A 23,143-nucleotide genomic window follows, 5' to 3' on the forward strand; every position below is an offset into this window, starting at 1 on the left:
TATAAAAAGTAAACTGAAAGTATACTCTTTTTTTAAGTTCAAAAGAAGTATACGATAGCACACTTGAGTAAACGTCCTTCTGGGAAAGGGTCACTAACACAACATAAAATAAGAGAAAGACTTAACTAGCATTATTACTGCTAGCGTGGCAAAAAGAGCACACATGAACACATTATTTTAAAGCTTTTATAAGACATCTTATACACTGAATTACAGATTCAACTTCATACAGGAGCTTTAAGTAGTATTTTCCACTTAGACAATTGATTGTGCAAATCTTGTGCTGAGCGAAGACGTTGCATTCAAGATTATGTGAAGATTTTGTAGATTTACGAGTGCTTTTTACACATCTGTATCTAGACCCTGCAGATAGTTGTACTCCCTCAATGTACCTTAGATATAAAGATATATTTTTTTTAAATAAACTTCCCCTCGGGCCTCCAAAAAATGCAGTTTATGTGCTTTAGTGTGTTACAAAACACCTAAACCTACCATACAAGGCCACATTAAAGAGTGAATGTGTGCAAAAAACACCTGCACTAAAAACACACTGCAGCTACTCAGGAAGTAGATAGATATAGATTTTTCAAAAATAAGCATTTATACAAGTATAAAACTTGCTACCTTATATGTAAAAAGGTTTTTAAAGGCATGGCTGCTTACTTTCAGGCAGCATGCAAGTAAGATTGTATAGGTGTGATGACATAGTGAGTGTAGCTGCGAGTGTCCCTTTTCTAACTGAAATATCCCCCTTTGGCAACACTCAGAAGGTGTTAATAAAAGAAAGAAATAGTAAAAAAAGAAAGGAGGAATGGTTCATATAATGCAGCACATTTAAACTGGATAGCACTTCAACAAGGTCACATTGATTATTAAGGCTTCCCTTTACAGACCACAAATACCACCCAGTCTTATATATGTAATACAGAACACATAATAAATAACTGTTAATTAATAACAATGAGGATATGTAAGACATATTGGAGAGCTGGTAACCCTCCTATTTTTGGCACATTGGATTGTTGACCTTTGACAGGCTTTACTCAGGTCCGCACTTGGAATTTACCCGCTTTAGTCACATATTTGACCCCTTTAAACGGCTTGTACTTCTCACCAAACATGTCAAGACGATTCACCTTGAGGCCTGCATAGAGGGGAGAGAAGCATAGTGAGCACTGACTGAAAATGGACTTTAAACTTTGGCCCAGTTAAAAGATTAAGAGGTCATGTAGCGAGGACTACCTGATATGGCCACCTGCTGAATCTTCAGGTCAATGTTGAGTGACGGATTATCTTCAGGTTTGGGGGCTCCGGCCTGCAGACTCAGACTGCCTCGCAAGTTTGGAAGCTTCTGGGGGTTCAGTTTCCCAATGTCCCAAACCAACACCTATCAAAACACACACAGGACAAATCAAACAAAAATGCTTTTACTTTAGAGTTTTATTTTCTCTACAACACCACCAGTTCTGACCAAGATTACATCAGTTACTTCATTGTAGAGCTACAAAAACTCTAGTCCATAAGTGTGTCTTAAAGAAAAGGAAATCTCATGCCTTTAATGGGTAGTTTTAATGTTAATTTGGCCATAAATTTAGCACCTTTGAGGTAGGCAAATAGCTTTAAAGTGAAGCATTTGACTAGATCGACAAAAACTGAGCAGCATGATGGACACTGACTGACTGACCACTGTTTAGGACGGCCTTGTAAACAGTTGGTTACCTTGGTAGCGATGTCGTAGGTGTAGTTTCCCTGTGTGGCCGTGAGGTTGGTACTGAGCACAGCTTTAGGCATGTGGATAGTGACCATCAAGGCCTCCACCGTCTTCCCCATGGTCTGCTTGGGCCCAATGGTGATGTCCAGGCGACCACAAGGTCCCGTCTCAAAGAAACTGATGCTCTGCTTCACGTACACTGGAATGGCCACGAGACTGAGGGAGGACACAGACACAATTGACCACGATGACAATAAACAGTTCAGGTTCAGCAGGCAGACAGCGACCAGCTTGTGTTTACAAGTAAACACGGTAACAAGGGTGGATTGTGAATCCTAATTTTCGATCCATTCCTCCACACCGAAACCCGAAGAAAACAACACAACAAAGATTTTATTGTTGCTAGAAGACCAGCAGATCACATATTTACACACATTTTTTAATTAATTTTAAATGAGACATACAGATGTGCCTATGCTTACTTTTGGGAGCTGACATGATAGTTCATGAGTGTGAAGTTTCCATCGGGCGGGATGAAAGAGAGGGCGCGCTCCGCCTCCCAGCGCTTGAACCTCACACACGGGTGGAAGCTCACGTCATCGAGAAGACGAGGATTCTGTCATCGAAAACGACAAAGATGGCGAGTGAATTTTACATGAAAGCACATAGAGAAAAAAAACACAGAGCTGAGAGGAAATGAACCCACCATAAAGGACAGAGTCAGGTCGGGCATCCCAGTGAGCCTCACACAGGCTTCAATTACACCCTGGATCTCTGCAAATACTGTCGTACCTGAATAACAACGATGCAAGCATGTTTAACCACATTTAATTATATAATCTTCTGGGAAAAAGTCAAAACTTCTAAATGCTACGGATAAACTCTTCATCTATGGTGATCAAACAAGTGCTTGTTTGTACCTGATTTGTCCAGAATGGCGTCTATTTCTTCTATCACATCAAAATATGCCTCATTATTGGTGTATTTAACGCCAGCCCGCCTCCATGGGATGTTGGACAATTGGCCTGTTGGTAATGTGTCTCCAACATTACTACTTCCTGGAAAACACATAAAAGAAAGGCACAAACATAAATGTACACATAAATATTGTAGATAATGTAAGAGGCAGAGGGGCAGGGTCATTAGAGGCACCCACCCACATATGACAGGTTGGGAGCAGGTGTGGGAAGTCACACACCTGGAGCTGATCTCCTCCTCATGGGAGACTAAAGGACAATCAGAGAGATATCCAGAGCAAACGTTTGTTGCATTTTGAACCGGTAAGTCGGCTAGTGGAGCAAGACTTTCTGTTGAGTTTGTAAGACTTTGGGTTAGGGTAAATAAAAACCCAGTTGACAGTTAAACTGAATGTCTTTGATTGCTGTTCTACCACTTTTCCCCTGTCCTCCGCCCAATGCTGTTAAGATATGTAGACAAAGGCCCAATCCCAATGTCCCCCCTAAGGCCTTTAGCCTGGCCTTTTCAATTACTTTTTTAGGAGGGCCACATTTGAAAAACAGTGAAGTGCTACGGGGACGGACATTTACATTTCCTGTCTGATCTGCAAAGCTAGGAATTTAAATGTGTAAACAATACACCTTTTTAATCTTATTAGATTATTATTTTAATAAACACAATGTTGTACATCACATCTTTTTTTATTCAGTTTGACTCCTAAATTCCCTCTGCTTTACAGCCTGGGTTAAAACTTTTTAACAAAATAAGTATTTCTGTGCTTAACAAGACATAACTAATGAATGGGCTAATTAGCCTACTAATAAAAAGATGATCTAATAATCAAACAATGTAAACAAATAAAAACACAATGATATTGCTTTTAACAGTCAAAAGCGTGAGTGGTAATGTTGAAGAACAGGAATAAACTCTTATTGGAAGAAATTATAATTTTTTAAAAATACTTTTTTCATATTTATAAATGATCAAAGGGACGGTTTGAGGTTGTAAAAGGGCCGGATTGAGCCCACGGGTTGCCAATTGATAAAGTCTGCCTTAAGCCCTGAACCCTCCGGGACTTAACTGACACCTGGTAAGTGGTTGAGTGTGAGAGGCTGCAGGGCTTGAAATGGTATAAATACGAATAGGACAGCACTTGACGACGCCAATTGTGGGTTTTTATTTTGCATTTTTTACTACCTGATTTGAACATCTTCCAGGCTTGCCCTACAAGAGGAGAGGACTGGGTTTTTTTTAGAGTCAAATAATCAAAGTACTAGTTTTTGTCAAAACAGCATCATTAAGCAAAATTAAAAGAAGTGGTTAATGAATAAACCAGGTGTGTAATATAGTCACTTGTATTCCTCTGATTACATGTGTATTTCATGTACCATCTTAAATCCTTAATGTTTATGTTTCTGTGTACATTTAATATGTCAGACTGAACACACACGTGCCGTCCTCTTTGTTTACCTTTTTTCATCACAAAGCTGTGCATTTTTGGGTACAGTTTAGATTGACCTTTTAACACCAATGTAACCTCCGTTTACCTGTGAGCGTATTGACAACTGATCGCAGGATGGTGGGAGGCTTGATCATCTCTTTGAGGACGTTGGACTCTGTTGCTAGAGGGAAGCCGTTGTCCAGCATCTCCTCCAACAGCTCGTACACCGTCACCACATTGTCCATGATGACACTTTCTGAGCACTCCCCAAAGTAGTCCTGTCGACAAAAACAAGATAAAGATACTATAGCCAAATTTTGTAAATCAGTTAACAGACCAAGCCTACAGATCTGGCTCGAGGGTCTATTACACTCTCTTGCTCTTGAAAAACCTACACTGACAATTAAGGGAAAATACTCTACCTTTGAGAAAATATGGAGATCTTCTATGGAGTTTCTAGAGGGGGAGAAATCTGCAGAAGCCTGTTTGCCTTGAATATTTGCTGTGCATTATTTTTGTTTTATTGATTTACTTATATTTACATAGGTCATTTTTTTCTTTTTATCTCTTTTGTACTTAGTAATATATGTATTATCCTGTCAAAGCATAGTATAATTAGATAGCGCCTTGATGTGAATGTTAATAAGTGCACCATACTTGTTTGTTTGTCCGATTGTTTGTTGAACTACTGGAGGAGTTATGTTGAAAACTCAATAAATACACTTGTTTAAAAAAAAGATTCTTCTTAGATTTATTATGTAGTATGCAGTATGGGATTAGGCCTCTGCTCCTGTTTATACTCCACACTAAAATGGATCTTGGGTGATAAAAGAGTATATTGTACCATAAAAAAAACATGGTAGACACCCGGCAGCTACTCAGTTGTGCCGAGTTAGTCCACATTTGGACTGTCTTGTCAAACTATGTAGTGCGTGTATAACACAACAAACCTTGCAAATAGTGGGATACAGTGTGTTTAGTGTTTTTTAAGCTGTCAAGCTACAAAATAAGCATGGAATTTCCCTACCTGTTTGGTCACGAGCTTATGTATACTGTCTTTGTATCCAGCAGCAATAAAATCTTTTCAGGGAAGTGAAAGCTGATCACTTGAGATTCATTTTTTATCTAAACTACATCTAGACATAACAAGTCTGATTTATAAATTAAATATATAATCCCACCTGAACTGTGTCTGCCACTCTGTGCAGGAACTCGATGACAAACAGTGGAGGGACTTCAGTCTGGATGACAGACAGGAAGAAGAGCTTTCCCCTGTAGACAGAGATAAGGTAGTGGTGTGGGGTCTGCAGGACGGGGGCCACATTCTCCGGCTCCACCGCCTTCTCCTTCGCCTCGAAGAAGTAATCACACACACTGCGGCTGATGACACTCTTCCAGTGTTTCTCCAGGAAGATGTCTCCCGAGTGATTGATCAGGAACAGACTGTGGATCATCTCAGCTGCAACAATGAGGAGGTTGTTAGTAAGATAAGATAAGATAGAACTTTATTAATCCCGAAGGAAATTCTTGTGCCAGAGATTGCTACAAAAATACAACAAAATTACAACAAGTTCAAGTGTATAAAATAAAAAAAGTACTATTTCTAGCACTAGTGCCTAATAGAATAACAATTAAGTAAGATACATTTAGTAAAATTAGTAAATAAGATAAGATAAGTAAAATAAAAAAGGTAAAGTAAGCTAACAAACAGAAAAAATAACTAATATTGCACATGTTGGACATTAATATTGCACACAATGAACAGTGATAATGCACATGAGAATGTAAAAAGTAGTATTGCACATGATATTGATATTATATTTGTGCTCAGTGTCCGGAGTTTTCAGCAGTAGAGTGTTATTAGAGTAATGGATATACATATATCACAAAATACATTTCTGATCTTCTGCTATGTTATGAACCATCCAGACCTCTCAGGTCATCTGGATTAGGTCTGCTTAGTGTCCCCAAAGTCAGAACTAAACATGCAGAAGAAGCAGCGTTCAGTTTTTATGCACCAAATATTTGGAGCAAGCTCTCAGAAACCTGCAGGACCAACTCCAACTCTGAGTTCTTTTAAATCAAAGCTTAAAACTTTCCTGTTTGCTGCTGCTGGCTTTTATTAAACCAGATAATGATCTTATACTGCACTAGAGCTTTTACTCTTGTGCGTTATACTCTATTTTAGTTTCTATCCTAGCTTTTATTTTTAGCTTGTTTTTATTTTCTAATCTTTAATGTTTTTATAACTGTTTTAATTATGTCTTAATGTTCTTTTGCACAATGTTCTTGAATGTTTATGTAAAGCACTTTGAATTGCCCTGTTGCTGAAATGTGCTCTACAAATAAAGCTGCCTTGCCTTACACAGACACAGACATAATATGTAGGGACAAGGACAATACATCTGGACAAACAAAGGTAAGGAACAGACAGGACTGTTATGTACACAAGTAGTGACAAGATATGTGTGTATATAAATATTATAAAATATATATAGAAAGCACCAATTATCAACAATAAAATAAGAATAAAATGTGTGTTCTGGAAGTTGTAAACAATACAAATAGGTTTTAAGTAAGTTACAGTTAGCATCTATCAGTAAAAAAAACAATTTTCTAATCTTTAATGTTTTTATAACTGTTTTAATTATGTCTTCATGGTCTTTTGCACAATGTTCTTGAATGTTTATGGAAAGCACTTTGAATTGCCCTGTTGCTGAAATGTGCTCTACAAATAAAGCTGCCTTGCCTTGCCTTGATGGAGAGAATAAAACAGTTTTAAACAACTTTGACTGAACCCAAATCAAAACAAAGCAAATATTAAGAGTCACTTGTTAATAACATTTACCTGCTGTCACTCTGTCAAACTAACTTCAGGTAAATTAACTAGCAAACTGGGATTAGCAACATTTCTACCATCTGTTTCTTAATGTTGATGTAACCTTTGTTTAGTTCGAGTTAACAGCGATTCTAAATAGAACGTAATGTTACAATGTTTCACAGATTCTATAAAGTTTTACCTGCTAACTCCGGCTGATTGTTACTGCGTTGCCAGGATGGAAGACTTTGTGTGAGTTGTCTGAGGAGACGCCTGCAGATCTATGCACACGTAAACACAACGAAGTCACCAGTACATGCAGATAAATCAAAATAATAAGGAAAAAATAGTGTAAATAAAGCGTTCGGATGGTTTAAATACAAATAAACTCTAGTGTCAATTTGATTAAAACTTTCAGAGCAAAGTTTCGGGCTTTTTAATCAGGCAACATTTGCCGACAGCTAATACTGGATTTGGTATTTTGTTGCCCTGAGCGATAACTTCCAGGTGCAGGTCCTCCTCTCAAAATCTGAATACTACAAAGCTTCCTATAGCACAACTTTTTTTTTTTTTTTATTATTTCAAAATGACAGTATACATAGTAACAGCAGAAATATTAAAAACATTTACATACTGAAGAAGCATAGCGCGAAAACATAAACAAAGAGCTGTGCCAAACATAAAAGGACAACATAAATGAAACAAAACCAACATCAAATTAAAATGTTTTAAAAAAGACCACACGAGAGAATGACAATAATTTCACTTAAAAACTTTAAAGATATTGCATACATTCATTGTTTTCATTGCTCAAAAAAAAGTTAAACAAATTGTCTAGTATTTCAACTTCATTTGGAAATACTCTGCTGGTATAATACTGTACTGGCATATGGGAGACGTTTAAAGGCCTTCTGCCATCCATCATCTGCAACCGCTTATCCCGTTAGGGGTTACGGAGGGGCTGGAGCCGATCCCTACTGACACTGGGGTGAAGGCGGGGTGCACCCTGGACAGGTCGCCAGCCTATCGCAGGGTTGACACATAGAGACAGACAACCATTCACGCACACATTCACATCTACGGGCAATTTAGAGTCAACAATTAACCTAACTTGCATGTCTTTGGACTGTGGGAGGAAACCGGAGAAAACCCACACTAACATGGGGAGAACATGCAAACTCCACACAGAAGGGCCCCAAGCCGATTTTGAACCTGCGACCCTCCTGCTGTGAGGCGACAGTGCTAACCCCTGCACCACCGTGCAGGCTTTCTGCCAGAAAAGGTTAATTTGAACCTAAACCATTATCTTTTCCTAAATGTAGCCAAGTAGCTTTGTTGCCTAAACCTAAGAAGATTTCTGACAGAGAGCCCTGAGGGTAGACTTCTCCCATGTATCTTACGCGAGCCATGTTTGTGTTTTGTATGTTTTGTATATTAAAAAATTTGAAAATGAAATATTCTAAAAAAAACACAAAAAAACATTTCAAGTAGTATTATTTAATTCTGTGTATTATTTATGAGCGCTAAAAAAAAAAGTGGGTGTCACATTTCCAGAAAAACCTCAATGTAAGGCTTCTGATTGGTGGAGCTCTGTGATGACGTCCCACTGCCTGCGAGGCCTGACTCAGGGTACCTAACGCCCACTTGACTGTTAGCACGAGTTAGCTCAACCACGTTTATTCACACCGGTTAACGTGATTACAGCGTGCACACATACAGCCATGGCTTCAGAAGAACCTAAAGCAAAGAAACAAAGACTCTCAGAAGAGAAGAAGACAGAGTCTCCGACCAAAAAGACTCCCACGAAACTAAGGTGACCGAAAGTTTAACAATAAAAAGCTTAACAATAAAAAGCTAACAACCTGCACGACCCTCAGCTCTGGCTTGTTTGCATGCTAACAAATATTTAGTTTACAAAGTGAGCCTGAAGCCACATTATGCATGCATGAGGTTGAACATTGTGTGTTTCTTTCTGTATGAACCACCACGGTGGTGAGAAGAGGTCGACATTGATAACGACCTCAGTGTAAAGTCCAACAGCAAGGTCTGCAACTCAACAGCATGTGTGCCAGTATCTAATTAAGTTGTGCACCACCTGTCCCTGCATGTTTAGGAAGCTGCAGAAAGAAATACTTGGACTGATGTGGGACATTCAGTTCAGTGAGCCAAGGATTGGCTCCACTGCTGCATGGTGTAGCATTGATTTCTGCAGAGAAAGCATGTCTGCACCAGCTCCCAAAACAATGACCTAGCCACATGGTTGTGAATATGCAATGTTTTGATGCTTTTTCCCCCCTGAATGAATCTGCACTTGCACGGTGCATCTACTCCCCTATTCAGCTCAGCTGTTTAGGAAGCTGCAGAAAGAAATACTTGGACTGATGTGGGACATTCAGTTCATGCTTTCATACATTGCTTTGGTGTAGCATTGATTACTGCAGAGAAAGCATGTCTGAGCTGCACCATGCACCAGCTCCCACAACAATGAATTGCAACCTAGTCACATGGTGGTGAATATGCAATGTTTTGATGCTTTTTCCCTGCATAAATCTGCACTTGCACGGTGCATTTACTCCCCTATTCAGCTCAACTGTTTAGGAAGCTGCAGAAAGAGAAATACTTGGACTGATGTGGGACATGCAGTTCATTCAGTGCCAAGGTTTTGGCTCTGTTGCTTTGGTGTAGCATTGATTACTGCAGAGAAAGCATGTCTGAGCTGCACCATGCAACAGCTCCCAAAACAATGACCTAGTCACATGGTGGTGAATATGCAATGTTTTGATGCTTTCCCCCCTGAATAAATCTGCACTTGCACAGTGCATCTACTCAACTGTTTAGGAAGCTGCAGAAAGAAATACTTGGACTGATTTAGTTCATTCAGTTCATTCAGTGCCAACAAGGATTGGCTCTGCTGCTTTGGTGTAGCATTGATTACTGCAGAGAAAAGCATGTCTGAGCCAGCATGCACCAGCTCCCAAAACAATGACCTAGTCACATGGTGGTGAATATGCAAAGTTTTGATGCTTTTTTCCTCCTGAATAAATCTGCACTTGCACGGTGCATCTACTCCCCTATTCAGCTCAACTGTTTAGGAAGCTGCAGAAAGAGAAATACGTGGACTGATGTGGGACATTCAGTTCATTCAGTGCCAAGAATTGGCTCCACTGCTTTGGTGTAGCATTGATTACTGCAGAGAAAAGCATGTCTGAGCCAGCATGCACCAGCTCCCAAAACAATGACCTAGTCACATGGTGGTGAATATGCAATGTTTTGATGATTTTTCCCCCTGAATAGATCTGCACTTGCACGGTGCATCTACCCTGCAATTTCCCCCTATTCAGCTCAACTCTGCTGTTAGCTTCAAGAAGAGCAGAGTGGGGATTGAAGCCAGACAAGCCAATCAGCAGACAAGAGACAGAGCTTTGGCCCTTCCTCCTTCTAGATGCCTCCAATCAGTCAGTCCTGAGTAGGAGGAGCTGTGGTTGCAGGGTGAACATCGATCTACCCCTCTCACTGGAGCTGAAATTGTGAAGTTTTTGAATGCTTAGCTCTTTCTGAGCCGGTTCTAGGTTGCTCAACAGGTCTGTTAGTGTCTAGGTTACACAGAGAGAGAGCCGCCATGTCTTCTGCAAGGTAAGAACACGTTGCCATAGAGAGCATTGATCCAATGGCAGGCATATGGGTTGTTGTTCGGTGTTAATTGGCTGCACTAGCCCAGTAATCATCTGATTGCACACTGGCATATGTATGTGATGTTGGAAATGATAGTAAAGGTGTGGCATCTGCTGGGTAGATGCATTTTCCAGTGACAGAAACCTGCTTAACTACGTCTCCCTATTCTGCAATGTTGCTGTTTTTGCAACGGTAAATCTTGAATGTAGAAAGAAAGGGCTCGATGGGGAAAATGTTGTAGCACATGTTCATGTGGAGGTGGCATATGTCAGGGTCTGTGTTCAGAGACTTTCTCCATCTGGGGTTTTCCCCGACACGCTGACAAGATTGTGGTGTCATCAAGAAGCATTCAAGAGAGAAGATGACACCAAGACACACATATTGACATGCTGCCACAATCCCTTTGTGCTTTTGCTTTATTGAGTGTAAATCATTCAGTACTTGTTTACAGAAAAAGCTAAAGTTACAGCTTAACCCATCTGGCTAATGGTTACTGATGTGTAACCAAGTTCCAGTGGGTCTGCCACAAAGAGAGGGTTGCTGTGCTGTTTTAAAATGATAATTTTTGGTATCAACCGCTGTCTGCAGTTGTTCGCCTCAGGACAGGGCAGGCAGAACGAGATGTACAAACGCAGAGAGACACACACAGCCTACAGCTGTCCTGATGTTCCCTTGCTGTGAATGTCATAACATGGTTACATGAATAACTGACAGGGTCCTCAACACCGCACCACCTCATTCAAATTATTTTGTAATGTTTGCTGACGAGTCATGCATGTTCCCAAACTATCTTTCTCAGACATTGACTAGTTCTGCTTCTCTCTGTTTGTGAAAGTGGAAGATTTTTTAAGTCATGTGCTTGAAATCACATGAAAACAAAACTGTGTTTTTTGTAAATGTGTGGTCAACCAAGCTCATTCAGTGGAGTGCAAAACAAATTTGAAATTGAAATTTCCTTTTCTAAAATACGCTGGAGGAGGGCTGTCTGCTCTTTTAATTGATAAAAAAGCTGTAGAGCTAGAGTTATTGTAAAAAAAAAAAAAATAAATAAAGTAAAGAAGGAAGTGCTGTCGTCATGTTAAACCCAAGCCATGTGGAGCTTTTTTTTGTTTTAACGTTTCGTCTTTATGTTTCAGCCCCAATTCACTCTTTGGGATGGGAAACCCCTTACTGGACATCTCTGCTGTTGTGGACAAAGACTTCTTGGACAAGTAAGTTAAAACAATGTAGTAACCTAAAGAAGGTGTTGTCAGCAGTGCTTCTAGTCCTGGATTCCTCAATAATTAATAAACGCAAAGAAATAACAAATATTCTAATTATATTTTATTCCAGTGTTTAATGAACTCTTGTTTTCTGAAAGACGAGGAGCCTAAAGTTCATCTTTTTGCTGCTGTAGAATCTCCGTAAAGCACAGTCAAATTCACGTCAGGTGAAATATAGACGTTCGGTGTCAGTGAGGTCACTCCAGCGACAGGCTGACCATAAGAGAAGGAGGTCCTATAATGTAATTTGATCAATGGAGATACAAGATAAGGATTATACAGAGCAGAGCACAGGAAAAAACAGATCTGACAGCTGTATTGCTTTAATATATCCTGAAATGAGACAGTGTATCATTGCAGTGAGTTGATACATAATGGACTGTTCTAGCTGAGTGCAACAAACAATCAATGCCTCTCTCTGTTTTGCGATCATGTTCGCATTATTAATCTATGCAGTTAAATCACAATGGCAAAGCCTTAAAGCAGTTAGCAGAGCACAAAAATATGTGTGACTCAGCAATTCACCTTTTTAAGTTGACGTCTCGGGTTATGAGGTTCCTGCAAAAGCAGTAATGATTTAGAGATTTTAGTAACTTATTCATTTGTTTATTTAGTGTGTATTCTTTGAAATCGTGGGAGCCATCAGCAGAAACCTACGCAGTCAGAGCAGCATTGTTCTGGTCTGTCCACGCTCTGTCACAATAAGTTGACCAGGGCAAAGGGCTCCTTTGGGTTCCAGCTCTGAGTCCACTCTCAACCACCTTGCGTAAACGCCAGGATTAGAGCTAAACCAACAAACCACAGTTCTAATTCAGTCACATAGAATAAAGCAGGACTAAAGCTGCACCTTAATCCCCTACCTACCTTTGTGTTTTGAGGGAACTGGCCGGCTCTGTTTCGCTTTATTGACCAACATATTGATTTGGACTGAGTGGAGATGGGTAGTAGTAACACTTGCACTTTCACAGAGTTTTCTCAAAGCCTCTCTGCCTATGACTTAATGATTTCATTAATCACATTTTCCATTGGAGGGAACAACCATTTGGCAGCACGATCATTGTGTCTGCAATGCTTATCCACATAATCATAATGGAGATGATTATTGTGTGTTTTTTCCGTACATGTGTTGAGCTTGTGTATTTCGTTGTTCTAATGCTTCTTTTTTTCTCCTTTAATTATTTGCAGGTACACCCTGAAACCCAATGACCAGATCCTGGCAGAGGACAAACACAAAGCACTGTTAGTATCTCCTCTATTGCAACATTTCTCTCTCAATATAGGCTGTGGTTTGTAGTCTGTACAGGGAGGACATATATCTGAATACATACTGAGTTTGCTCCTCTCTGCTCTGGAGCAGGCCAGTCAAAACAGGCACACACCAGAAATCACCACGATTGACCTCCGTATCTTTAAAGACAGCCAATGGCAGAGCAGCAGATCCAGCACAGAGAGACACTCTGAGCCAATAGCAAAGCAGGACACTTCACCTCCCCGTCCCTCTGAGACCAGAGCCAGTAAGCAAACATTTAACAGCAGGAGATAAGTCGTGTGTGACTGTGTGAGAGAGGCGATTAAACTGATGTATTCTCACTCTCCACAGTTATCATTATGACATTTACACTATAAATGGTTTTGAGGATGAATGACAGATATAGCCAGACTTTTATGCAACCACTAAAGACGGTTACATCTCTGTCAGGGAAGATTTGTACTCATGATTCCCAAATTTGGAGTCAGCGATGTTGTCAGGAGCTCAATGAGTGAAGGGTGGGTTAATAGAGAAGCCTTTTGGTCACTTGTTATGTATGAAGGTGCAAGTCCACACATGTTTACCTGTCGATTCTGGTGTTTCAGGCCTTTCTTGTTTTAGTGCTCCGGGGTAGGGTGCTAATATGTTTGAGATTCCCCCCAGGGGAAGATACTTAAGTGACACAACAGACTGTAAGCGTAAAAGGAAAGTGAGATAATTAAATAGAGCGTCACCCCCACCGCTCCACGTCTCTCTCCATCTCCAAGAATGTCTCCCCCAGTGCAACCTCTGGTTCAGTCTCAGGACCTTTAACAGCAGTCGGCCTGTTAAACTTTGTCTTACACTCACATAAACCACACAAGGAAATATCTGTGTGTAAGTTTATGCGACTGCTATATTTAGACTGAATAACATGGCAAATTAGAGATGCTTTAGCCCTAAGCTGAACAGCAAAGCGCTGCTTCAGTGTTTGTGTTACGTAACTGGAATAAATGGTTCAGATAGTATAGTCAGTGATCAGTCATGCATGTATTGTATTTACCTGGAAGAGATATGCCTTCTGCAGAGAGTACACTCCAACACCAGATGAGGTTACTGGCCGTCAAGTCACGTCCACCACCATGCACACCACAGGGGTGGACAGACACAATAAAAGCAACAATGTCATGCAAACCAGTAGAATAGTCATATAATGAACACTAAAACTCTTAAGATTTTAATGTTAAAGTTGTTCAAATGCAATTAATGATTTAAATGTGACGATGTCTGATTTTAAAAAAAAAAAAAAGTAAGTAAGACTTAAAGGAATAGTTTGACATTTTGGGAAATATACTCATTCTTATGAATACGCTTTCTTGCTGAGAGTGAAGGCCTTAGGGCGTGTTTTTTCGTGCAATTAATTAATTAACTGAATCACAGTTTGAAAAAATATATTGACGTGCAATTAATTGCACGTCAATATTTTTTTTCAAACTGTTTTTGTCAGGAATACATAATGCAAATATTATGCGGTCAAAGAAGAAACATACTTTTTTTTGGAACAAAGTTGATTTTTCTGAGCTTTCACACCACAAACAAAGACATCAACCAATCATGTTGTGCAGAACGGGTTGAATTCCGCCTATATTTATGAAACAACAACACAAAGGCTCCGTAGTCCGAAACAAGACGGCAAACTTTATTACCCATTTCAGCCTCGACAAAGGCAGCACATACCTGATCCACTCCCTCCGTTCTTCCCTTTCACAATAAAAGCCCTATACGTATAATATTCACAAGTGAGTATTTTGCATTTTTATGTTGTTTATTCGTCACGTCCCCGGTGTGTAAAGGCCTTTAGTTGAGAAGATTGACACCAGTCTCATGGCTGTATATTAAATATGAAGCTATAGCCAAGAGACGCTTAGCTTAACATAATGTTTGGTAACAGCTAGCCTGTCCAAAGTTTGAAAACATCCACCTACTAGTATTCAAAAAACATGTTCAGCCATAATTGATACTTTGTGTGTGGTGAGGTTGGGAGCTTTGCATTTGTCTAGCACTTAGCCAGCACCACAAAGAAAGATATTTTAGGTGAATGAGAAGTGAACAAATGTTATGCATGGCTTTGAATCTTCTCTTGAATGACATGTTTGTCTCTGTGTGTAGATTTGAGGAGCTAGTGAAGAAGTTCAAAGTTGAGTACCACGCTGGAGGAGCCACACAGAACTCTATAAAGATCGCCCAGGTCAGTCAGTCACACACAAACTACCTCACTTTCTGTTTGGTCACTACATCAATGCTCTGAGTTCTTACTGTTAATGTTGGCGGCGGTGAGTTAATTGTCTGATGCTGATCAGAGCTGTTGTCACTGTCTGTAGTGGATGATCCAAGAACCCCATCATGTGGGCACGTTCTTTGGCTGCATCGGCAAAGACAAGTTTGGCAACATCCTGAAGCAGAAGGCTGAGGAGGCCCATGTCGATGCCCACTACTACGAGCAAGACGAAGAGCCCACCGGGAGTTGTGCGGCTTGCATCACCGGAGATAACCGGTGGGTCATTATAACAATAATAATAATAATAAGCACACGTTAATTCATTTTAACCTCATCTTTCTATAACTCTTCATCTCTGTTTTTGCTTCCTCCTCTCAGGTCTCTGGTAGCCAACCTAGCTGCTGCTAACTGTTATAAGAAGGACAAACATCTAGACCTGGAAGAAAACTGGAAGCTGGTGGAGAAAGCTAAAGTCTACTACATCGCTGTAAGTAGTTACCAAACTACTATATTGTGTAAACAGAAAGACAATCCAGGCACTCCAAATTATAAAAGTCAACATGGTTTCAACCACTGTTGGGCTTCGTCGGGGCATTTAACAAACAGACAAAACAGGTGTGACCTCACCTATATAGTATCAGCAACCAGTGGGAGGCAATCACATGACCCGGATAATAACCATGGCAGTTGAAACAAAATGAAAATAAAAAAAACAACGAAATAACATGAGATAAGATTAAAAAAAAGTTATTTATGTACATCATAAATGGAAGATAGGTACCCATATATAGGTTTTAACATGTAAGAAAACTAGGGAAGTTACAGAGAAAAGAAAATTAGGGCCGTCAATCGATTAAAATACTTACTTGCTATTAATCGCATGATTGTCCATAGTAAATCGCAAATTAATCACATTTTTTATCTGTTCAAAATGTACCTTAAAGGGAGCTTTGTCAAATATTTAATACTGTTATCAACATGGGAGAGGGCAAATATGCTGCTTTATGCAAATGTATGTATATATTTATTATTGGAAATCAATTAACAACACAAAACAATGACAAATATTGTCCAGAAACCCTCACAGGTACTGCATTTAGCATAAACAACTCAAAGCAAACTGCAGCCCAACAGGCAACAACAGCTGTCAGTGTGCTGACTTGACTATGACTTGCCCCAAAACTGCATGTGATTTATCATAAAGTGGGCATGTCTGTAAAGGGGAGACTCGTGGGTACCCATAGAACCCATTTTCATTCACATATCTTGAGGTCAGAGGTTAAGGGACCCCTTTGAAAATGGTCATGACCGTTTTTCCTCGCCAAAATTTAGCACAAGTTTGGAGCGTTATTTAGCTTACCTTGTGACAAGCTAGTATGGTTGGTACCAATGGGTTCCTTAGGTTGTCTAGTTTACATGCTATCGGTATTTTCACTCTAGCTTCGAAACTGAGCCCGCTACAACCTAAAAATTACAAGTTGCGTTAAAGAAATTAGTGGTGTTAAAAGGGATTTGCGTTAACTTTGACAGCCCTAAAAATATTGAAAATACGATATAACATGAGATACGACACAGGAAAAAGGGATTTATTATATACATCATAAATGGAAGAGAGGTACTTATATATAGGTTTTAACAGGGAAGTCTATATAGAGAAAGAAAAATATATTACAGAAAACATGTCAAGTCTATATCCTCATTGAGACCAGGATACTTTAACGCATTCAGTCGATGGATCCAAAAATCTTCCGTCTGGTTAAGACACAAACACACAGAGCAACCAGTTAGCTCTCTCTCCTAAAAAAACACACTACTATATGGTGTGTTGTGTCATTTACTTCTGATATTCAGGTCAATTCATGTACTGTCACTTCACCGTTGTACTTGAGGTTAACCACCAGAGGAGGAATTTCCGAACATATTGGTGCAGTCTTTGTTCATGACCTTACATCATGTGATCCATTAGAGCCCATCAAGATATAAAAAGCACATCAGTCCTGACCAAATGTCACCGTTTGCCTCCAGGGTTTCTTCCTGACCGTCTCTGTGGAGTCCATGCTGAAAGTGGCGAAGCACGCGTCTGAAAACAACAAGCTGTTTTGCCTGAACCTCTCTGCACCCTTCATCTGCCAGTTCTTCAAGGACAACCTCATGCAGGTTATGCCCTACGTCGATGTTCTGTTCGGCAATGAGACGGTAAGCCCAACTTTCACAGCACATTCTTCAGATGCTCTTCATATTGTCTGCATGTGCTTGTGCAGCGCTTTGTGTCCACCAGATGTTGATGTTTAGCACATATTTTTGTGTAACACAATGTTTTGTTTTTGTTCTTCAGGAGGCAGCTGCATTTGCTAAAGAGCAAGACTTCGAGGTGAGTGGACTGACTGAGTCTCTTTTAGCATTTGCAAATGATAAGTGCTGCATTTTTTTTGTATTTTGTGCATTGTTAACTGGTTTGTGTTAATGTGTATTTTGTCTGTAGACTGAGGACATTAAGGAAATTGCCAAGAAAGCCCAGGCTTTGCCCAAACACAACAAAAAGAGACAGAGGGTTGTAGTGTTGACCCAAGGGAAGGATGAAACCGTTATGGCGCAAAGTAAGATTTTCTAATTGATTTGTCTGTTTCTGTCTTTATGTTACTCTCATTTCCCTTCAGTCTCTTGTGTTATGCTGCAGACGTATAATTTTTCCTCACGTGTCTGTTCAGGTGACAAGTTCGAGACATTCCCAGTACTGAAGATTGCCTCCAAGGACATCGTTGACACAAACGGTGCAGGCGATGCCTTTGTAGGAGGTACGATTTCCCTCTGTTTTCATTTGATACATTTATGGGTTTGCTTTTTGTTCTTTCCTGTAATTTTCTGTGGATTTCTGTTAAAGTTTCTGTTCTTCTCTGTATTGCAGGTTTCCTGTCTGAGCTGGTGCAGGAGAAACCGCTGGATCAGTGCGTGAAGGCGGCACACCACGCCGCCAACGTCATCATCAGACGAGCAGGTTGCACCTTCCCAGAAAAACCCAACTTCAACTGAGGGATTCCCGGACAACATGTCCTTCCGTCTGAAACCTCATACTCAGCTGCAACTCCCATAACTTCCACTAATTTCTACAAATACTATCAGCCACCCGTCCATGTTGTTTTTCAATTAATCCGCTCATAACTTCCTTCCAATTGTTAGTTGGGTGCCTCCAGCCAAGAGCCAAGAAGATTTGTTTATACATAAATGACCTAAAGGAATCATGATAAAATCACGGATGTGATTATTTTAATTTATACAAAGGATCTTAATGGGAAATCTTGTTTTCATGTACAGTTGTTTTTGTTTCTAAATGTTTTTTTTTGGCTTTGACACTGCCAACATCCGGCTACACTGACGCCCATCAGACTCTGCAAGCTGCGAGCGCTCGTGTTGACATCACACAAGTCTGTTGTTTCTTCCCCTTGGAGACCGAGTCAAAGCACCAGAAGTTAACTCCACAACGGAAGGACACATTATACACAGAAGAATAATGAATAAAATATCAGTCAATAGAGGTTCTGGATACTGCACTGAAATATGCAGTAGTGATTTGTTTTTGACTTTTATTTTTTTTAAACATTAATTATTCTAGATCATGAGTTTATACTTGTCTAGATTTAATTTAACAGGCCAGTTATGAAACCAAATGTTTTTCTTTTTAAGTGCACACTTTTTAATTGTGTTAAAGCCTCTGCCCACTGAGGCCTGTGATGTTAAATGTCAGCTTCACTGTGTCAGTGATGTTCAGAAGTTACCTTCAACTTCACCATCGTGGAAGTTTGTTTTTTGGGCAGGTGCTTCCAGTAACGAGTGCCTTTTTTCCTTCCTTTCTCTGTCAATGTTACAAAATCTGCAGGGAAACTTGCAAACTAGACCAGTGATGGGCAACTGGTGGCTTGTGTGGGTGGAAATGGACATACAACATCTCTAAAATGCATGCAAGATAGAAACATATTACATTTTAATGTTCTCTGTCAAAGGAATACAGTGGGTATTAAAACTGACTTTTTCACCAGACAGAATATGTAAACAAACTTTTGGACCGTCCGCTTTGCTAAATCAGATGTTAATGGAATAGAAATATACATTTTCACATAATCAGATCTTGATATTTTTATTGCCAAGATATTAAAGAAATGGGGGAAACAAATGCAGAACAGCTAAATTCAGGCACAGGCCACACTTGTGATATGGGGTCAAACATTTCAAACCATCTGTATTAACCTGAGTTTGTGGTCTACGCAACACTGAATACTTGAACACAATTATTCTGAATATGGATCAAATTTCATGATGATGAGCAAGAAGTAGGTTTTCTGAATACTACGAGAGTTGTTTTGAAACTGATATCTGATAGCATTGTCCCTGTGTTAAATAGGTGTTTTTTTTATGTTAAAATGCACCAAAAAGCCTTAAGGTACGATGTATTCCTGGTCTCAGTTGCACTCAAGTTGCCCATCTCTGTGCTTGACTGCGATGCCTAAAATTCAAGAATAAACTGTACAACGATGATCTTTTTGCTTATTCATTTTTCTGTTTGAGTATTTAATTAGATTTTTTTTTAATCCCTCAAAGTTTTTTTAATTTTTTTATCAAAAATAATTCTTAGTATGAGATCTACAGCAAGTCAACTTTTTTTACTCAGATTTTATGCATATATGGTGTGTTCTTAATACTATGAAAGTTTTCTTAAAATTTGTTTTTAAAAAATCGCAATATATCATCTTGCTTACTATATCGCAATATAATGAATCGTAACCTCTGTATCATGATACATATCGTATCGCCAGATTCTTGCACAATACACAGCCCTAGTTCATACACTCAGAGTATACACACACTCTATTGAATCATCACTAAGCACCCATGCTTCAATTTTACATTTGAACTCTGAGACTGACATGACACAGCTGTGAAAAACAAAACAATTTAATGATACAATAGTTAGAGAAACATAAAGAACATTTTTGTATGCCTGAGATGGATTCAGAAGACAAATGGAAGTAGTAAACAGATGCGTATTATTTATCTATTGTGAACTATTGGTGTTGCATCTCTCTTTTCTGTCTCAGCCTCTCCTCTTGTAGCGTGATGTCCAGGGCTCTGAGCTGTTTCAGGAAGCCGTGGTTGGGCAGGATGCAGCGCCGCTGTCGCACATGCTCAGCAGCATCCACCACGGTTAACCCGCGTTCCATCATCAGGTACGCCAAGACCAGGGTCGCTGACCTGCTCCGACCCATCACACAGTGCACCAGCACCTTGTCTAGAAAACAAAATGATAGAAGATAGATGGAGTCATTAGAAACATAATGAAACATACAAGCTTCTTCTCCAGAGAATTATCTCCATTAAAAGTTTTGATTTCTTCCAGGACTTACTCTGCGGGTGACTGAGGGCCTCGTGGATGAACTGGGTTGCACAGCAGAAGTACTGGGAGATGTTGAAGGTGGGTTTGTCATCAGCCTCCACACCGTAGTACTGGATGTCCATGTCAGTGTAGTACTCAACGCCAGTCAGCACATTGTTCCACTTCCCCTCTGCTGCATTAAGGACATGTGTAATACCCAGATCCCTCAGGCCGGGCCGCTCCAGAGCTGTCTTCCTGTTAACACACAGACTCAGTATGAATGAAGGTGTCATTAGAACCCATCAGAACCATCTCTGTGTGCATTTACTCACTCGTCCCCGATGTAGACATTGGGCCAGACCTGGTTGACATGTGCATACTCGGCCCCGGTGCCGGTCCAGAACAGCTGCTCCAGGTCTAATGTTCCGGGTGTGATGTAGTCACTGTCTGGGTCCACCTGCACCGCTGTGTACGGGTTCCTGCTTCTGGACTTCACTACACCGGAGGACATAGCTCACCTCTGCTGCCCCAGAAAACACACACACAGAACATTTTTTGTTTTCTGCATCTTAAGCTGTTACGATGCAAGATTAAGTATTATTATTACAAATTATTATTGTCATTATTATACACCTTTGATATTTTGATATAGGCTAGAGTCTTAGAGCTGCAACCATTTGTCAATTAATCGATTAGTCAATCAATAGAAAATGAATCGGCAACTATTTCTATGATTAATCGTTATAAACCATAATTCCAAAAATTCACTGGTTCAAGTCTCAAAGTTCAAAGTGAACACCTGCACTGGTTTTCTTTTTGACATTAAACTGGATTTATTTGGGTTTTGGACTCGTATTAGTCAGAAGAAACGTTTTCACTGTGTTCTGCCATTTTATAGATCGAACAATCAATCAAGAAAATAATCGGCAGATTAATCAATAATGAAAATAATTGTTAATTGCAGCCCTATACAGTATGCCACCTACCTATGGCAGATGTATGGAGGTTGTAGGGAGCTATCCAATGTTTATAATGCATTTCATTGACTTATATTTAATTCTTAAAATAATTGATAAATTAATTGATTTATGCATATATTAATTTATTAGGGATTTATACATAAATAAATAAAACAATACCATATGTATATGTTGAATTGAACGTATTAAAATTAAATTTTTCTTAGATACATAACTTGTAAACCAGCGTGACAATAGAGGGAATAAATAGCTGAAATTACACTAAAGTTTAAAATATTTTTTGTAAAGGGAATTCATTTTAATTGGTATCACACATACATTTCCATTCAACCCTTCTGTTGTCACTTATATGGTGCTCTGGGGGCAAAACTTCACTTATCAGCTGTTGGACATAAGTAGAACAGATGTCATGACTTATTTGTTGCCACGACAAACAAGTTCAAGTGAGAGGCAGAGTTATTTTAAAGATCAGTACCGTTTTATCACTTAAATAAAAATAGATTTGAAATAGTAATAATAGATGAAACAGTACATGAGTAATGGGGAACCAGATGATAAAACAAAATACAAATTGTCAAAATCTATTTTACTTATTAAGAAATCTATTGTAAAATTAATCGACAAATGTACATGTTAATAATTAATCTGTTTTAATTCATATTAATTTCTTTGATTTTGAAAAAAAATATTATTTAGATTTATTTTCATAAATCCCTATTAAATTGTCATTTCTATTTTGAGCTTTTTAATTAATGGATTCAACTTTGAACTTTTCTTTCATGAATCTCTCAGTTTACTCCTCATTTATATCAACTAATGTCCATTTACAAATATAAATAGATCCTCCAAAGTTTAATTGTACATTTCTGCTGCACTTTCATGCTCCTTTTTTCCATCAGACCTTTAATGTACATCATTCTCAGATTGAGAGGTTTGGAGTAAAACAGTGTTGATGATCACTTCAGGTGTGATGATCTACTCATGATACTCGCTGTTTAAAGAGAAAAATACACTGATAGCTTGTTCAGTGTTCTCCTACTCTACAGGCTGGTTGTTATGATAAAGTACTATGGTAGAAGGAAATTACTCTTACCTCTTTCTTGTAACTGTTTAAAGCTTTAAATCCGTTCCTGAGCAGGATCGCAGACCAGCAGCGTTTCAACGTTTCCTCAGTGGACATGTGTGAACCGTGTGTGTGTGTGTGTGTCAACAGAGACCTCCCTCTGCAGTAAGCATGAAGGCTGAAATACAGATCAGGAATGGTAGCTGCTCTCTCTGGCTCTGTGTTTAACATGATATTTTTAGGCTGCTGGGCTACAACACCTGACCTCCACAACGTGACACACACACACACACACACACACACACACACACACACACAAATCCTTTCTCACAGCCTTCATAATGTGATCTGATTCCTCTAATGTGAAC

At 39.4% G+C, this 23,143-nt stretch overlaps 3 protein-coding genes across 6 annotated transcripts; 1 reads left to right on the forward strand and 2 right to left on the reverse strand.

Annotated features, from left to right (window-relative positions):
- Positions 1-174: 174 nt before the first annotated feature.
- Positions 175-7,247, reverse strand: ap3m1 (adaptor related protein complex 3 subunit mu 1). Of its 2 annotated transcripts, none has more exons than XM_037782349.1 (9): positions 7,130-7,247; positions 5,291-5,568; positions 4,216-4,387; positions 2,632-2,769; positions 2,418-2,503; positions 2,194-2,327; positions 1,720-1,927; positions 1,243-1,387; positions 175-1,144 (listed from the first exon to the last, which is right to left on the reverse strand). In XM_037782349.1, the coding sequence occupies exons 2-9, from the start codon at positions 5,561-5,563 to the stop codon at positions 1,044-1,046; spliced, it is 1,257 nt and encodes a 418-aa protein (XP_037638277.1). In that variant the 5' UTR covers positions 5,564-5,568; positions 7,130-7,247; the 3' UTR covers positions 175-1,043. The 2 variants fall into 2 exon arrangements, with proteins under 2 accessions (XP_037638277.1, XP_037638278.1); XM_037782350.1 differs by lacking the exon at positions 7,130-7,247 and adding an exon at positions 6,958-7,110.
- A 1,244-nt stretch (positions 7,248-8,491) lies between these two features.
- Positions 8,492-19,897, forward strand: adka (adenosine kinase a). 2 transcript variants are annotated; one of them, XM_037782360.1, is made up of 11 exons: positions 8,492-8,740; positions 11,736-11,810; positions 13,047-13,100; positions 15,259-15,337; positions 15,471-15,643; positions 15,746-15,854; positions 17,393-17,563; positions 17,703-17,738; positions 17,850-17,964; positions 18,076-18,162; positions 18,273-19,897. In XM_037782360.1, the coding sequence occupies exons 1-11, from the start codon at positions 8,649-8,651 to the stop codon at positions 18,395-18,397; spliced, it is 1,116 nt and encodes a 371-aa protein (XP_037638288.1). In that variant the 5' UTR covers positions 8,492-8,648; the 3' UTR covers positions 18,398-19,897. The 2 variants fall into 2 exon arrangements, with proteins under 2 accessions (XP_037638288.1, XP_037638289.1); XM_037782361.1 differs by lacking the exon at positions 8,492-8,740 and adding an exon at positions 9,821-10,560.
- Positions 19,898-20,298: 401 nt separating this feature from the next.
- On the reverse strand, positions 20,299-23,076 carry LOC119495673 (dual specificity phosphatase DUPD1). Of its 2 annotated transcripts, none has more exons than XM_037782403.1 (4): positions 22,806-23,076; positions 21,065-21,252; positions 20,764-20,987; positions 20,299-20,648 (listed from the first exon to the last, which is right to left on the reverse strand). In XM_037782403.1, exons 2-4 carry the CDS (start codon positions 21,241-21,243, stop codon positions 20,425-20,427), a joined length of 627 nt encoding a protein of 208 aa, XP_037638331.1. In that variant the 5' UTR covers positions 21,244-21,252; positions 22,806-23,076; the 3' UTR covers positions 20,299-20,424. The 2 variants fall into 2 exon arrangements, with proteins under 2 accessions (XP_037638331.1, XP_037638332.1); XM_037782404.1 differs by having other exon boundaries at positions 21,065-21,255.
- Between the last annotated feature and the right edge of the window lie 67 nt (positions 23,077-23,143).

The sequence above is a fragment of the Sebastes umbrosus genome, chromosome 10 (assembly GCF_015220745.1).
Source record: "Sebastes umbrosus isolate fSebUmb1 chromosome 10, fSebUmb1.pri, whole genome shotgun sequence".
NCBI lineage: Eukaryota > Metazoa > Chordata > Actinopteri > Perciformes > Sebastidae > Sebastes > Sebastes umbrosus.